The 18,930-nt window shown below is 40.7% G+C and overlaps 1 protein-coding gene across 1 annotated transcript in view; it reads right to left on the reverse strand.

The window, feature by feature from the left end:
* Positions 1 to 18,930, reverse strand: part of LOC108707353 (protein hinderin) — a 95,233-nt gene that overhangs the window by 32,760 nt on the left and 43,543 nt on the right. The window contains exons 7-8 of the mRNA XM_041580674.1: positions 2,604 to 3,127; positions 1,303 to 1,395 (exon numbers count right to left, since the gene is read on the reverse strand). Coding sequence (XP_041436608.1) covers positions 1,303 to 1,395; positions 2,604 to 3,127 — 617 coding nt within the window. The remainder of the gene's footprint in view (positions 1 to 1,302; positions 1,396 to 2,603; positions 3,128 to 18,930) is intronic.

Here is an 18,930-nt window from a genome sequence, read left to right on the forward strand (position 1 = left end):
GCAAAAACAGTTAAAGGGGTGGTTCCTTTAATTCATTTACAGTAACTTTTATTATATTATACAATGGCCAATTCTGTGCAACTGTTCAATAGGTTTTTTATTTATTTATTTATCATTTTCTAATTATTTGCCCTTTTCATCTGACTCTTTCCAGCTTTTAAATTGGGGTCGCTGGCCCCAACTAAAAGCAAATGCTCCGACAGGCTACAAATGTATTGTTATTGCTGCTTCCTATTACTTGTCTTTCTGTTTAGGCCTCTCCTATTCATATTCCTATCACTTACGAACTACTTGTTCTGTTACTGCATCAGGAACAATATTAAGAAACTAAACATTCAGGCATAGCAGAGCCAACTCCTTCAGCTCCCAGAATCCTCGGCACACCAAGACTTTCTCCATGATGCCGAGAGACAGGGATGTTCCTTTAAGTATGAATGGAAGCAACTCCCTGCAACAGCATTCAATCATTCCATAGGGTAAAATGCTGTTGCTGCAGCTGATGTGATTAATCATTATAAATACAGCCAAGGTCAGTTCTGGGAATTCTCAAGGGCATTATTTTGCTTTACTTGGCCATTTCTAGCGACTAAAGATCTATGACCATATAAAGGCACAAGGCTGCAGGCTGAGTTATACAGGGAACTCTGAGTATCACTCATGTATTATAAGGGATAATGTACCTCCTACTGTAAATGATAAGGATATTAGAAGTCACTGAGGGGTTGTTTTGTGACCATATAAAGGCACAAGGCTGCAGGCTGAGTTATACAGGGAACTCTGAGTATCACTCATGTATTATAAGGGATAATGTACCCCCTACTGTAAATGATAAGGATATTAGAAGTCACTGAGGGGTTGTTCTGTGACCATATAAAGGCACAAGGCTGCAGGCTGAGTTATACAGGGAACTCTGAGTATCACTCATGTATTATAAGGGATAATGTACCCCCTACTGTAAATGATATTAGAAGTCACTGAGTGGTGCATTATAATACATAAGAATTTCAGTGAATTATATCCTTATAAACAGTGCTTAGTGACATCATTTCTGCCACTTGACTCACTTACGCATTATAGTAAAGTACCTGTATGACCCATATGGTCATGAATATCCTTGCTGATATAAGACGTAGTTTATTCACGATATAATGTACAGTATAGTTGTATAGTATAAAATACGAATAGTTTAACAGTAAAAGCAGCAAGTTTGAGGGGAGATAACTCTCACAGGTCACAGGATACACCCATAACCTTGTGACTTCGGGCACACTACAGGGGTGAATGGATACAAAAGACACAAACCTGTATCTGAAGCTGTTGGCCATAGGAATAGGGTCAGAAGATGGTCGGGGATCATGAATAATTAGAGGAGGCTGGTCAGGAAGTATTTGACTCCTACAGACAAGAACAGAATTCTGTTAGAACTTTCATGCGATCGAGTACATTGAGTTTCTACAGAAGCAAATTGAATGTTACAGGACAATGCTTTATAGGATACACAGATATATAGTGAATAAAGTACCCCCTATTGTAATATATAAGGATATTATAAGTCACAGAGGGGTTCTATGACAATAAAAAAATACGAGACGGAAGGCTTTTATACAGGGCATGGAACTCCCAGGTGACTTCTAATATCCTCATTTTCCAACAAGGGGTACTTTATTTATTATAATACACAAGTTTTAATGAGTCATGCGACAAAAATGACATCACTACTCACCGTTTATAACTGATGACATCAGAACTCACCGTTTATAAGGATATAATTTACAGGATATTCATGGCTTTTATGTATTATAAAAAGATATAAAAGAGCAGAGCCTGGTACTGAGAGTGATGATACAGCACCTTTGTTTATCCAATCAGGGAGCCCACCTGTGCACTGACTACAGGGAGAGGTACAATAAGGTTGTAGGCTGCTCTGCAGTACATGTACATGCTAGCCTTTAAAGGGACAGTTCAGTATAAAAATAAAAACTGGGTTTATAAATCGGCTGTGCAAAATAAAAAAATGTATCTAATATAGTTAGTTAGGCAAAAATGTAATGTATAAAGGCTGGAGTGACTGGATGTGTAACATAATAGCCAGAACACTACTTCCTGCTTTTCAGCTCTCTAACTCTGAGTTAGTCAGTGACTATAAGGGGGGCCACATGGGACATAACTGTTCAGTGAGTTTGTAATTGATCCTCAGCATTCAGCTCAGATTCAAAAGCAACAGTTATGACCCATGTGGCCTCCCCTCAAGTCTCTGATTGGTTACTGCCTGTATCAGTGGAAAGCAAGAGAGCTGAAAATCAGGAAGTAGTGTTCTGGCTATTATGTTACACATCCAGTCACTCCAGCCTTTATACGTAAAATTTTTGGATATCTAACATTTTTTATTTTGCACAGCCTTCTTACCAAGTTTTTATTGTTATACTGAACAATTCCTTTGAGCACATGGGTTGTTATTATTATTATTATGGCCCAATCTGCCCAATGCCTCACATTCTTTTCACATGTGACAATGCAAGCAGCACACGCAGGATGGTAGTTATTTGTTCATTCCTTTTCAGCCTACGGGAATATAAATCAATGCAAATACAGTCCCGACTCACCGACTGTTGTGTTCCAGCCTGGACTGTTGCAGCTGCTGCTGTTTGAGTAGTAGTTTTGTTTCTTGCTGGGACAACAGCTGCTGCAGCCGCTCTTTCTCCATCTCTAGTTCCAGTTTCTGCAGCAGGAGCTGATGCTTTCTCTCCTCAGAGACACTTTTAACACTGGATTTCTTGGGTCTCATCTGGATTTGTTCAGTTGGGTGCCTTCCTGGGGTGCTGTGTGCATTTAGTGATGAGGAATGTAGGCAGCTCTGAGCCAATGAATGATCAGGAAGTTTTGCACAATGCCGACTGTCAGACGCACGGACTGGACTGGGCACATGTAACCCCGAACTGCCACTGTGTTTCCTATGGAATCGTTTTCCCGAACAACATTCACATGGATCACAACGGAAGCTGATTCTGCAGGCCGGATCATTTCTGCACATCTGATTGGTTCCATAAGATCTGGAACTGCTGGTGTCACTCCCGAGGTACGAGCCGTTTAGTTCAGCGGCGGTTGGCTGATTATTAACCTCACGCACCTTCAACATGAAGGAAAAAAATGTCAGAACTGGAAAAAACTTCACCTCTCTGAATATAATGGCACCAACGTATCAGTCAATCTCAACAATGTACAACTTAATCTATTAATTCATCTATTAAAGGCTTAAAATATAAAAGGCGCCATCCATTTTATCGGAACAAAATAGACAAATACAAATATACTTTCCATATAGTTGGGTGATTATTCAATGTCTCATTTTATATCTATAAAGCAGGACAGGACTGCTGCTTACAATGGCTGAGATTCTAGCTATCTGTATAACAGAACATTCTGTCCCAGTGACTGCACAGATCCTATCTGATCCCCATTGTAAGCAGCAGTCCTGTCCTGCTTTATGGCAGCTGAGATTCTAGCTATCTGTATAACAGAACATTCTGTCCCAGTGGCTGCACAGATCCTATCTGATCCCCATTGTAAGCAGCAGTCCTGTCCTGCTTTATGGCAGCTGAGATTCTAGCTATCTGTATAACAGAACATTCTGTCCCAGTGGCTGCACAGATCCTATCTGATCCCCATTGTAAGCAGCAGTCCTGTCCTGCTTTATGGCAGCTGAGATTCTAGCTATCTGTATAACAGAACATTCTGTCCCAGTGGCTGCACAGATCCTATCTGATCCCCATTGTAAGCAGCAGTCCTGTCCTGCTTTATGGCAGCTGAGATTCTAGCTATCTGTATAACAGAACATTCTGTCCCAGTGGCTGCACAGATCCTATCTGATCCCCATTGTAAGCAGCAGTCCTGTCCTGCTTTATGGCAGCTGAGATTCTAGCTATCTGTATAACAGAACATTCTGTCCCAGTGGCTGCACAGATCCTATCTGATCCCCATTGTAAGCAGCAGTCCTGTCCTGCTTTATGGCAGCTGAGATTCTAGCTATCTGTATAACACAGCATTCTGTCCCAGTGGCTGCACAGATCCTAACTGATCCCCAATGAAAGAATACTAATTTTGCATTCATCAGCCCTTAAAGGATAAGTAAATCTTTAAAATAAGTGAATATAAAACTGATGAGGGGACTATTCTAAGCACTTTTGTCATTTACATTCATTATATATTTTGTTTTTATTCCAAGATATTAAGGGATACATGTACTAATATGAATGAATTGTTACAACAGCGCCACCTGCTGGTCAGTTTCCCACCAGTCTGACCAGCAAGTAGTCAAGGAAGTTGTCAGGAGAAAGAAAGAGGCTGATGTTCTTCTGCTTAGGAAAGATGTGAGAAAGGTTTCTAGTTTTATTCCTAAGCAGAAGAACATCAGCCTCTTTCTTTCTCCTGACAACTTCCTTGACTACTTGCTGGTCAGACTGGTGGGAAAATGACCAGCAGGTGGCGCTGTTGTAACAAAATTCATTCATATTAACAGTACATGTATCCCTTAATATCTTGGAATAAAAACAATATAAATAATGAATGTACATTACAAAAGTGCTTAGAATAGCCCCCTCATCAGTTTTAGATTCACTCATTTTAAAAGTTTACTTATCCTTTAAAGTAGAAGTATACACCTAAAAACTTTTCTAAAAATAAACCTCTTCATTATTTAAGCAGCAGCTTATTATAAGGGGCTGTTCAGTGGACCGGTAATTAGCTTTATCAGCTCCTTTGGGACCAGAAGTGACAGGAAGTGAAAATAGTTTCTTATTCTTGTTTCATGTAAAAAAAAAAAATTACAAAAACCATAGTCAAAAAGTACATTTCACACAAGCCCCATTCATTCAATAAACGTCAAAAAGGGGTGTCTACAGCCCAAAGTATCAAACAAACAGGAAAAATTGGGATGATGGCATGGTACCCTGTCATTAATAATTTAGTGAGACCTGTGTAGAAATCATTAGTTACAGGGAGTTATTGGAGGACAAGCAATGCTTATATATAAAGTCCCCAGTATTTATGCTGAGCGCTGAGGAGGGATGTTTATTTCCGATACATTTCTGTTCCTTAAAATCCCTGCACCTCTGGGACTCCCGCGCTGCTCACAAATGGCATCAGTGAAGTTCCTGAAGTCTGAGTGACACATGAAAAGACGCAGGCTGCAACGGCAGAAAGGGTGCCATGAACGTTTCTGATTTACTCGCTGTCAGGGTCTCTTCTTTCTCGGCAACAAAGCAAAGATCTTGCACAGCCTCTACTTGTTATCTCGTTGTATGAGTTCCCCTTTACTATATATATATAAAACAATAAAGAAGATAAGCACTGCAATATTTTTTATTAGTGATGGTTTATTCCACTGTGCATAAACTATGGAATAAACCAGGGGTGTCCAAACTTTTGGCTTCCCTGGGACACATTGGAAGAAAAAAAAATGTTCTGGGGCCACACGCGAAATACACACAAACACCAACTTTTGATTTATTTTATTGTAAAAGAAAAGAGGGGATCGTAAACCTAATGGGATTTTTGACATTGTGTTTGAGAAACTAAAGTATCAATATCTGGTTGAATGAAAGTAGTTGCAATTCTCAGTGAATTCTCAAGGTGCTCATCAGATAATTTGCTTCTAATCTTACTCTTAGGGGCAGATTTCTCAAGGGTTGTATTTCGAATTGAAAAACGTCAGCATTTGAATTCAAAAAGTTTTTTATTTGGTCCAATAGGTCCATTTTCGATCGCGTAGGTCCGTATTCAGCCGAATTTGAATTGTTCAAATCAAAGGAATATCGCATTCGATTCAAAGTTTTTCCTAAAAAAACTTTGATTTTTCAAGGTTTGACTCCAATTCAATTGACTCCAAATAGGTTCTAGGAGTTCCCCATAGACTAAAACAGCAATTTGGCAGGTTTTAGATGGCGAATAGTCGAAGTTGAATTTTTAAAGAGACACTACATCAGGGGTCCCCAACCTTTTTTTTACCAGTGAGCAACATTCAAATTTAAAAGGAATTGTGGAGCAACATAAGCATGTAAAATGTTCCTGGGGGTGCTGAATAAGGGCTGTGATTGGCTATTTGGTAGCCCCTATATGGACTGGCATAACAACAGGAGGCTCATTTTGGTAGTACACCTGTTTTTTATGCAACCAAGACTTGCCTACAAGCCAGTAATTAAAAAATAAGCACCTGCTTTGAGGCCACTGGGAGCAACATTCAAGGAGTCAGAGAGCAACATGTTACTCACGAGCCACTGGTTGGGGATCACTGCACTATATGATAAATTTTGATATTTTAATTTTTTTCAAATTCAAATTGAATTAGGACTATTCCCTAGTCTAAGTACACAAAAAATAGCTCGGAATTTTAATGTTTTCATTCAAGAATTAATCTCTGCCTTTGATAAATCTGCCCCTTAGTGTGTTCATTCTTGAAAAAAGTTGCTCACAAATGTAGGCGCTGCATATATCCCTGGCCTAGCGGGCGATGCTGCTGAAGAATGCTTACCTGCCTTTTTAAGTAACTGAACGCTCACTTGTTAACTGCTTTTCCTGCTCTAGGAAGCCACACACAACGCACACCCCATGTAAAATTTAAACCGCACATGCACACAATTAGGGATGGCATAAATACACTCTCTGTTCGTGACATTGCAATATGACGTTTCCTGGGCCGCATTCATATCCATCCTGGGCCGCATTCGTATCCATCCTGGGCCGCATTCGTATCCATCCTGGGCCGCATTCGTATCCGTCCTGGGCCGCATTCGTATCCGTCCTGGGCCGCATTCGTATCCGTCCTGGGCCGCATTCGTATCCGTCCTGGGCCGCATTCGTATCCGTCCTGGGCCGCATTCGTATCCGTCCTGGGCCGCATTCCTATCCGTCCTGGGCCGCATTCCTATCCGTCCTGGGCCGCATTCCTATCCGTCCTGGGCCGCATTCATATCCGTCCTGGCCCGCATTCAAATCCGTCCTGGGCCGCATACATATCCGTCCTGGGCCGCATTCATATCCCCCTGGGCCTCATTCATATCCACCCTGGGCCGCATGCAGCACTCGGGCCGCAGGTTGGACACTCCTGGAATAAACCATCACTAATAAGAAATATTGGAGTGCTTATCTTCTTTATCATTATTTACTACTTTTTGGATAAAGCAGCCATCTGTTTAAGTCAGAGTTCGGATACACATCTGGACTACGGGTGCATGCTCAGGATTAACCCTAAATACCTTGGTACTAATCTGGGGGCCCCGTCTCTTCCAGCCCAGGGTCCCTGCAGTTCAGAAGTCAGACAGAAGGTGGCACTTCATCACGTAAAGTGAGTCCTGAAGCAGCTGCAGCGAGTGCCCTGCCAACGTCCCGCTCCAAATAAATGACCCGCTATCTCCCCGGCATAATTACGCCTTATAGGTTGCCATCGCTCGTTAAGAGGATCATCAAGGTAGATTACCTTCTCATTCCGGGAACTAAATACTTCCAGGTGTTGCCTAATCCTTTATTACTTACTGTGGCCCCTGAATTATTCATGAGATTTATTCGCCGCGTGCTCTTGGCCTTCTTCAGGTCACATGACTCCAATTAGAGGGGAAATGTTAAAATTATTCAACGAGCGGAATTCTCTTGTCATTTAACATATACAGTAGATATCAGCACAGTAAACGAGTTAAAGCTAATGGGGGGGCAGGGATAGGCCAACTGATTTAAGTCTTCAGTGGCCTCAGGGCAATAGTCACTTTCTGTATGTGGGAATAAATGATAAAGGGAACAGGTGTATAGGACAGTAAGCAATTGAGGTTCTCTGTTAATCTGTTATCCATAACAACCATGCATTGATTTGAATAAGAGACTGGAACATGAATAGGAGAGTAGGGATGGGCGAATTTTTTCACCTTTTTTTCCATGCAGAAATGACGCCCATAGACTTGTATGGTGTCGTGCGGAAAAAAAAAAGCCGCATGTCAAAAAAATTTCGATGTGCGACAAAATTTTTTCAACGCCCATAGACTTTAATGGCCGTCGTTTAGGCGAAACTAAACGGGTCAAATTCGCCCATCCCTATAGGAGAGGCCTGAATAGAAAGGTGAGGAATAAAAAGTAGCAATAACATTACATTTGTAGCCTTACAGAGTGTTTGCATTTTTAGATGGGGCAAATAATTCAAAAACTATAAAAAATAAATAACGATGACCAACTGAAAAGTTGGTTAGTATTGGCCATTCTACAACATACTCAAAGTTAACTTAAAAGTGAATCACTTTTTTTAAAAAAAATTGGATTATTGGATAAAATGGAGTCTATGGGGGATGGCTGAATAAAAAGTTAAATAAGTCAAAAACCACAAATAATAAAAAATGAAAACCAATTGCAAATTGTCTCAGAATATCACTCTTTACGGCAACTAACAGTTTACTCAAAGGTGAACAACCCCCTTAACAGAGCTGCAAAGAAGCATGTAACACTGACATCTCCTACAGAAGCAGCAGTGCATAAAGAGACAGACGGTGCTTGCAAATGTAGCGCTATAGTAAATTGACACTAATGTAAGTTATATTACTTTCCATGCGGTGTGGAACCACAAATGAGACCCTCTTTACATCAGAGGTAAGCCCTTACAGTGGGGTGGAGGCAGGGTGTAGTGTAACTGTAACGGTATGCCAATGCACAAGAATTGGGTGCCAGAGGTTCTTTAATGCTTAACCACGAACAGTATTTATTTACAGTTGCACATATCCACAATGGAGCATAAAGCACAGATAGTAAAAATGTAGCATATACTCAAGGTACCATTATAGGCTGGATCCCTACAGGCCAGGGACACATCAGCAAAGGGCTATGCAGCTTGAGAGGAGGTATTGCCCAGTTTTCAGGATCTCTTTAATTGGCATCTAGGGGAATTCCTATCATCCCTAGTCTCAACTCTTTGTCCCTACTCTGGGTTATTAATACCCTGGGATCTTAAAGGATAAGTAAACTTTTAAAATGAGTGAATGTAAAACTAATGAGAGGGCTAGTCTAAGCACTTTTCTAATGTACATTCATTATTTATTTTGTTTTTATTCCAAGATATTAAGGGATACATGTGCTGTTAATATGAATGAATTTTGTTACAACAGCACCACCTGCTGGTCATTTTCCCACCAGTCTGACCAGCAAGTAGTCAAGGAAGTTGTCAGGAGAAAGAAAGAGGCTGATGTTCTTCTGCTTAGGAATAAAATTAGAAACATTTCTTCCATCTTTCCCTGTGCTTGACTTACACAATATATATATATGAGCCGAGTTTCTAGCTATCTGTATATCTGATCCCCATTGTAAGCAGCAGTCCTGTCCTGCTTTATGGCAGCTGAGATTCTAGCTATCTGTATAACAGAACATTCTGTCCCAGTGGCTGCACAGATCCTATCTGATCCCCATTGTAAGCAGCAGTCCTGTCCTGCTTTATGGCAGCTGAGATTCTAGCTATCTGTATAACAGAACATTCTGTCCCAGTGGCTGCACAGATCCTATCTGATCCCCATTGTAAGCAACAGTCCTGTCCTGCTTTATGGCAGCTGAGATTCTAGCTATCTGTATAACAGAACATTCTGTCCCAGTGGCTGCACAGATCCTATCTGATCCCCATTGTAAGCAGCAGTCCTGTCCTGCTTTATGGCAGCTGAGATTCTAGCTATCTGTATAACAGAACATTCTGTCCCAGTGGCTGCACAGATCCTATCTGATCCCCATTGTAAGCAGCAGTCCTGTCCTGCTTTATGGCTTAATCAGAGACTATGTAAATGGGGTGAGAGGCAAAAGCAAGAAATGCATTGGAATTGTGGAAGAAGTTGTTGCTATTATTTTGAACACAACTGAATAACCAAAACAAGACGTCTGTGCATCGTACTCACTACTCACGAGAGTCGCAGATATTTGTTAAACAGAAGTAGAATGAGCTACAAACACATGATGGATAATTACAGGACAGGATCTGTAGCTCCGGTTCCATCACAGTAATGAAGGTTAGAGGCCCGGACCAGCTGGACTAAGTAGCGGAGCTCATTATTATGTTTCCTGGAGAACCATCCGGAGGACTTGTCGGATCAGTTGAAGATTAGGGAGATTACAAACACTGAGTGTCTCCTGGCAATGTGATACTGCTGAGAAACTGAAAATTCTCTTTATATTACATACGTGAAGCAAATAATTACCTGTTCCCTGTATCCTGCTGGAGCAGTGATCCAAACTGAGCAAGAACTCTGCACCGAGTCACTTTTATTTGCAATTACATCCAGCACTTCCGAATAATAATCTCATAAACTCTGTGTATATTAGTACAACACTGCACTCTGCTTGCACTAGAAGATTGTGTGAGTAAGGTAAACCAATGGCATCTCACACATAGACAGACTTATAATGAGAATAAAGTATAATGTATCACAAATTAATCTATTCTCACAGTTACAGACATATGGGGTAACAGTCACCCTGCTATAGTTCCAGGGGTACCCAGGGTACAAATAAGTACTCACCCCAAATCTCCCCCTAACTGACCTTCAGACTGGGCCCCCTTAGCTCATAACAAGGTTACAGATATATAGAAACATTGGGGTGTCACCCTGCTATAGTTTCAGGGGTACCCAGGGTACAAATAAGCACTCACCCCAAATCTCCCCCTAACTGACCTTCAGACTGGGCCCCCTTAGCTCATAACAAGGTTACAGATATATAGAAACATTGGGGTAACAGTCACCCTGCTATAGTTCCAGGGGTACCCAAAGCACAAATAATCACTCACCCCAAATAGATGGGGGGGGACCTTGTTCTGTAACTGCAGTGACAAATCAACAGTCCCAATACAAAGCTCAGGGAATGAAATATTCAGGTATCGTTTCTTTTATGCCCCTGGAGCTGGTGCTGAAGTCTGGCAGTTGTAAGTCTGGCAGTTGTAAGTCTGGCAGTTGTAAGTCTGGCAGTTGTAAGTCTGGCAGTTGTAAGTCTGGCAGTTGTAAGTCTGGCAGTTGTAAGTCTGGCAGTTGTAGGGGACAGCAGAATTGTGTGTTTCTAGTGAATTTAGTGAATGTAGATCAGTTATATTTGTATTGTCTATAGGAACAGTTTTACATTACGGCGACAAAGACAAAGGGGGGGGGGGGGAGAGAAGGGAAATGTCTCCTTTACGGCTCCTCTCAATGTTTATTCAGTGGGACGGACATGTCACATTTTATTTAACTGTTTGAAATTGTTACCTGGGGTTGATGGCTCTTGTGAGCGGAATTTGCTCAACTTTCTAAAGGTTTGAGAGCACAAAGGCTGACATTTCGGGGCCCAGGCTTGAAACTGAATTAGGAACATTTTACATTTTTTTCATAGAAGATACTTGGTTTTGTTGTATATGGGGGAGGGGGAGAGAGAGAGGTGGGGAGAGAGATAGAGAGAGAGGTGGGGAGAGAGATAGAGAGAGGTGGGGAGAGAGATAGAGAGCGAGATGGGGGGAGAGAGGGGGGGAGAGAGAGCAAGAGAGGGGGGGAGAGATTGAGGGTGAAGAGAGAGAGGGGGGGAGCGGGGGAGAAATAGAGAGAGGGGAGAGAGAGAGATAAAGAGAAGGCGCAGGAGCCACTACCACACTATTTGTGGATTTAGCCCAATAAACATTTAAAGGGGTTGTTCACCTTCAATGTACAAATCTTATGAAACCACTAACAATGTTCTCAATGTGTTAGAAAAACCATTTTCCATAACAAAAAGAAAAAATGCCATTGTAAAAGCTAATTTCTATACCTATTAACTCAGTCCTTCTCCTGTCTCTCTGACCAGTTTTCTGAAGTGATGGGAGGGGCCTATTTTGAACCTGACACACCAAGAACTTCCTATATGATGACATCATCATGCCCAGGCTTTGCCCTTACTTGTTTCCTATTGGATGTTGATACTGCCCTCCTCCTAGTAATTTATTGGGTGCTTGTGAACTGTAACCAGTCACATAATTTGAATGGTCATTGGTTGATTACTCAATTGTAATGGCAGAGGTTAACAGACGCAGCATATAAACAAACCTGCCTTGTAACAAACAATCACACAGCCATGCAGACAAATACTGCAGAAAACGAAGGAGCAACATTGTTCTCCCAATTCTGGCACTGTCCTTCTGCCTAGACTAAAACTGAATGTAGTGCCAAAGGGGTGCAAACTTTTCTGGGAATAAATACTGGCGTTTCTATATTTTTATCTTTTAATACCTTTGGCATTAAGCATAATGTCAGTTATTTACAAAATTGCAACAAAACCAGCAGTGACTTGCTTAGAAACGTATGTAACTTACACATCTAGCAGGGACAGTAGGGCTGCCACCTCACCCTTTTAAAACCAAACACAAATGAAATCCACAGCCTGCGTGGCTAATTATCAACTCATTTAGATGCTGCAGACTGAACTGATTTCTGTGCAGCCATGTATCATGCATCTAAATGAGTTGATAATTAGCCATGCAGGCTGTGGATTTCATATGTGTTTGGTTTTAAAAGGGTGAGGTGGCCGCCCTAAGTGACAGGCAGAGCAGTGATGAGGGCTGGTAGGTTTTTTTGAACATTTTGTGCGCTCTCCCAGGGGGGTGGTAATTTACCTAGGAAAACGACACCTTTTTTAAGTGTTTAAGTGTTCCACTTCTGGAACAAGATTTAGAGCTTTAAATACCAAAAAATGAAAAAGTTCTATTTTTCATGATATAGGGATCTATACCAGAAAAATGTCACTTTATGAACAAAAATTCAACTCATTTGGAAAGCCTTAAGCTCATACAAATAGTCCTGGAAGTCACGTCAGCTGCTGAATAATGATTTTTTATGAGGTAAATACACAAAATAATACATGGACCCCCCCAAAAAATAATATATTTCTGGAAAGTACAAGTGTCATCTCCCATAGACTCCATTATAATCCAATAATTCAAATTTATAAAAATGATTTCCTTTTTCTGTGTAATAATAAAACAGTCGCTTGTACTTGATCCCAACTAAGATATAATTAATCCTTATTGGAAGCAAAACCAGCCTATTGGCTTTATTTAATGATTACATGATTTTCTAGTAGTGAAGATCCAAATTATGGAAAGATCCATTATCCATAAAACTCCAGGTCCCAAGCACCTTGATCCCCCCATCTGCACAGTTGAAGTATCTGCAGTACAAGCCCACACTCCCCCTCCCTCTCACAAACTTGTAACAGTTTCTCTTCAGTACCTGAATGCTGCTCAAATTCCCCAGCACAGCCAGCACAGGAAGCAGTGGCAGACTGACAGCAGACATAGCCAATAGGAGTTAAGTTAGCTGCCAGTACAATGTGTGATGTCATATAAGGAAGAGGAAGTGAACACTGTAGTGTTTTTGGGGGTCAGTGACCCCCTCCCAGCACAGGGTCTGTGTGGAACTGAAGGATTAGTACAGGGACACTTCTGAGGTGAATATCTCTTGAACTGTACTTTTTCTGTTAACCATTTCTATGGAAAAGTTTGTTCTATTCATGTGAACTGTTAGATTTGTCGATTTGTTACAAAGGTGAACAACCCCTTTAAGATAAGAAACGCCATCACTGCTTCTATTTGCATCAATGACAGGGGTTAATGGGCATGTATCTTTTATATCTCTATATACCCCTATATACCAGGTAAGTACTTAGCAGTTGAAAAGCTTGGATACACAGTAGATATCAGATAAGTACTACTATAGTTTATATAAACAAGCTGCTGTGTAGCCATGGGGGCAGCCATTCAAGCACAGGATACACAGTAGATAACAGATAAGTACTACTATAGTTTATATAAACAAGCTGCTGTGTAGCCATGGGGGCAGCCATTCAAGCACAGGATACACAGTAGATATCAGATAAGTACTACTATAGTTTATATAAACAAGCTGCTGTGTAGCCATGGGGGCAGCCATTCAAGCACAGGATACACAGTAGATAACAGATAAGTACTACTATAGTTTATATAAACAAGCTGCTGTGTAGCCATGGGGGCAGCCATTCAAGCACAGGATACACAGTAGATATCAGATAAGTACTACTATAGTTTATATAAACAAGCTGCTGTGTAGCCATGGGGGCAGCCATTCAAGCACAGGATACACAGTAGATATCAGATAAGTACTACTATAGTTTATATAAACAAGCTGCTGTGTAGCCATGGGGGCAGCCATTCAAGCACAGGATACACAGTAGATAACAGATAAGTACTACTATAGTTTATATAAACAAGCTGCTGTGTAGCCATGGGGGAAGCCATTCAAGCACAGGATACACAGTAGATATCAGATAAGTACTACTATAGTTTATATAAACAAGCTGCTGTGTAGCCATGGGGGCAGCCATTCAAGCACAGGATACACAGTAGATAACAGATAAGTACTACTATAGTTTATATAAACAAGCTGCTGTGTAGCCATGGGGGCAGCCATTCAAGCACAGGATACACAGTAGATAACAGATAAGTACTACTATAGTTTATATAAACAAGCTGCTGTGTAGCCATGGGGGCAGCCATTCAAGCACAGGATACACAGTTGATAACAGATAAGTACTACTATAGTTTATATAAACAAGCTGCTGTGTAGCCATGGGGCAGCCATTCAAGCACAGGATACACAGTAGATAACAGATAAGTACTACTATAGTTTATATAAACAAGCTGCTGTGTAGCCATGGGGGCAGCCATGCAAGCACAGGATACACAGTAGATAACAGATAAGTACTACTATAGTTTATATAAACAAGCTGCTGTGTAGCCATGGGGGCAGCCATTCAAGCACAGGATACACAGTAGATAACAGATAAGTACTACTATAGTTTATATAAACAAGCTGCTGTGTAGCCATGGGGGCAGCCATTCAAGCACAGGATACACAGTTGATAACAGATAAGTACTACTATAGTTTATATAAACAAGCTGCTGTGTAGCCATGGGGCAGCCATTCAAGCACAGGATACACAGTAGATAACAGATAAGTACTACTATAGTTTATATAAACAAGCTGCTGTGTAGCCATGGGGGCAGCCATTCAAGCACAGGATACACAGTAGATAACAGATAAGTACTACTATAGTTTATATAAACAAGCCGCTGTGTAGCCATGGGGGCAGCCATTCAAGCACAGGATACACACACAGGATACTTATCTATCTACTGTGTATCCTGTGCTTGAATGGCTGCCCCCATGGCTACACAGCGGCTTGTTTATATAAACTATAGTAGTACTTATCTGTTATCTACTGTGTATCCTGTGCTTGAATGGCTGCCCCCATGGCTACACAGCAGCTTGTTTATATAAACTATAGTAGTACTTATCTGTTATCTACTGTGTATCCTGTGCTTGAATGGCTGCCCCCATGACTACACAGTAGCTTGTTTATATAAACTTTAGTAGAGTTTATGCACCAAAAACACCTGTTTTACCATTGCAGGGCAACACTACATTACATTATCATTACTTTAAAACACTTTCCTTTTTTTGGTTTTACTGTTCCTTTAAGCCCGAGGTTAGAGTCAAACATATTACCTAAGCCTGTATTAAACTGCAGATATTTTCCATTCCTATGTTCTCTCCCCAGTAATTACAATTATGGAAGAATAATTACTACTCAGTGGTAGCAGATGATATAAAGGCAGGCTGCTTACATGCGGCACAAATGGGTTATTCCCGTATTTGAAGCAAATACAGAGAATAGGATTATGCTCAATTTCTTCTATTTAAGATGAGCAGCAGGTAAGAAAATTGGTAGTAGAGCCGAGATATTCCCGTTAGTAAATGTAATTCATACATTACAGCTGCCCTCCCCCCGCTCCTATTTGTTATAATCACACAGCCAACTGGAGATATTATTGCTCATTTATTGGTTGTTTAGTGAAATGCTGGGAGTTGTAGTGCAGCAAGAATCTCTGGTAGAGGCAAGAGGAGAAAATATCAGTTTTTCAACATAGGAAGCAATTTCCGGCATTTTTCATGGAAAATGAGATCAGTGAACTTCAGGGAAGGGCAGCAAATGTAATTAACAGGTAGGAGGGCTGGAGGGAAGAAGAAATCTTTGTCAAATTAGGTTTGTTTTCATTAGGGGGAAAAACTGAATAACGGTGATGTGATTAATCATTATCAATACAGCCAAGGTCAGTTCTGGGAAATCTCAAGTGGATTATTTTGCTTTACTTGCCCATTTCTAGCGACTAAAGATCTGTGACCATATAAAGGCACAAGGCTGCAGGCTGAGTTATACAGGGAACTCTGAGTATCACTCATGTATTATAAGGGATAATGTACCCCCTACTGTAAATGATAAGGATATTAGAAGTCACTGAGGGGTTGTTCTGTGACCATATAAAGGCACAAGGCTGCAGGCTGAGTTATACAGGGAACTCTGAGTATCACTCATGTATTATAAGGGATAATGTACCCCCTACTGTAAATGATAAGGATATTAGAAGTCACTGAGGGGTCTGTGACCATATAAAGGCACAAGGCTGCAGGCTGAGTTATACAGGGAACTCTGAGTATCACTCATGTATTATAAGGGATAATATACCCCCTACTGTAAATGATAAGGATATTAGAAGTCACTGAGGGGTTGTTCTGTGACCATATAAAGACACAAGGCTGCAGGCTGAGTTATACAGGGAACTCTGAGTATCACTCATGTATTAGAAGGGATAATGTACCCCCTACTGTAAATGATAAGGATATTAGAAGTCACTGAGGGGTTGTTCTGTGACCATATAAAGACACAAGGCTGCAGGCTGAGTTATACAGGGAACTCTGAGTATCACTCATGTATTATAAGGGATAATGTACCCCCTACTGTAAATGATAAGGATATTAGAAGTCACTGAGGGGTTGTTCTGTGACCATATAAAGACACAAGGCTGCAGGCTGAGTTATACAGGGAACTCTGAGTATCACTCATGTATTATAAGGGATAATAAAACATTCACAAGGAGATCTTTACACAAAAAAGAGACTTAGGTTGTCACTATTAACCCATTGTGGCTGCCCATGTGTCAGTAACAGATCAGGTCCATTACACACAGTTGTCATTAATTCTGGGTTTGTTTGAGGCTGCAGCTGAACTCAAATCCATGAATAATTGTAGCAATAAATTCAGAAGAAGCAGGTTATCCCAGTCTGGGAATAATTTTGGTTCAGTTAACGTTCATGAAATATTCAGATGCAAAGTGTGACTTCTATGTAAAATTGGGCACATTTCTGAAAACTGCCATATTTATCATTGCTGGCTGATTATTTATGCAAAAAGGCAGGACAGAGAGAAGGGAACTTTAGAAAATGTTTGCTTTTTATATTATGGAAAATACAGCGAGTCTATGAACGGCAATTAACGGAAAAACTCATGAGAAGTTGCACAAACCCAACATTTGCTGCAACATATTGGCCTTTTTTTTTTAATTTCTTTTTTTTTTTTTTAATTATTTGCGCATTTCTTCTGACTCTTTCCAGCTTTTAAAAGGAGGTCACTGACCCCATCTAAAAACAAATGCTCTGTAAGGCTACAAATGTATTGTTATTACTACTTTTTATTACTCATCTTTATATTCAGGCCTCTCCTATTCATATTCCAGTCTCTTATTCAAATCAGTGCATGGTTGCTAGGATAATTTGGACCCTAGCAACAAAATTACTGAAACTGCAAACTGGAGAGCTGTTCATTAAAAAGCTAAATAATTTAAACTCAAAGGTGAGCAACTCCTTTAAACGAATTGTTCATGTCTACACTTTTAGTATGATGTAGAGAGGGATATTGTAAAACAATTTGCAGTTGGTTTGTCAGTCCGTGGGTACCCGGGTTAGGTACCAGTTTATCGACCTCCTGGAGTGATGTCACTTCTAGTCCAAAGTGATGTCATTATTAGTGATGCCGTAATTAGTGATGACATTATTAGTGATGTCATTATTAGTGATGCCGTAATTAGAGAGGCCATTATTAGTGATGCCGTAAATAGAGAGGCCATTATTAGTGATGCCGTAATTAGTGATGACATTATTAGTGATGTCATTATTAGTGATGCCGTAATTAGAGGCCATTATTAGTGATGCCATAAATAGAGAGGCCTTATTAGTGATGTTATTATTAGTGATGCCGTAATTAGTGATGCCATTATTAGTGATGCCGTAATTAGAAAGGCCATTATTAGTGATGCCATTATTAGTGATGTCATTATTAGTGATGTCCTTATTAGTGATGTCATTATTAGCGATGCCGTAATTAGAAAGGCCATTATTAGTGATGCCATTATTAGTGATGTCATTATTAGTGATGTGTGGGTCGGCCAGATACCTGCAGGGCCCAAGGGTTTACCAGCAGTCAGGTTCACCACTTGCGGGATATGGGCGGGTTCAGGGTGGGCTCTTCTGCTGGCTCTCCCCACCGGAGACCTTACAATAAAAGCTTTGACTTCCGGTTTTAAGGGCACATGCATGCCCCTCCCTTTTGTGAGGTTATCGGTGGGCGGGTCTATAAGTGGAGGGGGGAGCCGGGTATGGGAGGGAGCGGGTCAAGTTTTTCTCGATTCGCACATGACTAGTCACTATCACTATAGGGTCCTGGGTTGTGAAAAAAGTTCACTCCTTGCAGCTAGGGCCAGGGAAGGGGCATCTTGGCTAGTCAAATCCGGGTCAGGGCAGGACTCTAACCCTATGTACTACATAAGCTTCAGACTCTGCTTGCCCTCCATCTGCTCCTCGTCTGAATCAGACATGACAATAGGACATGTTCTTTATTTTTATAGCATTTCTTCTCAAAATTGCTCTTAGATTAAAGTTGCAAATTACATATAATAGATGTATATTTTTGCGCCATCAATGAGCAATTTTCTCTCAGCTGGAAATAAAAACTTTGCATAATTAGGCTATTCTACTGAGGATAATAAAATAAACTAAT

The sequence above is a fragment of the Xenopus laevis genome, chromosome 1S (genome assembly GCF_017654675.1).
Source record: "Xenopus laevis strain J_2021 chromosome 1S, Xenopus_laevis_v10.1, whole genome shotgun sequence".
In the NCBI taxonomy this organism is placed as follows: domain Eukaryota; kingdom Metazoa; phylum Chordata; class Amphibia; order Anura; family Pipidae; genus Xenopus; species Xenopus laevis.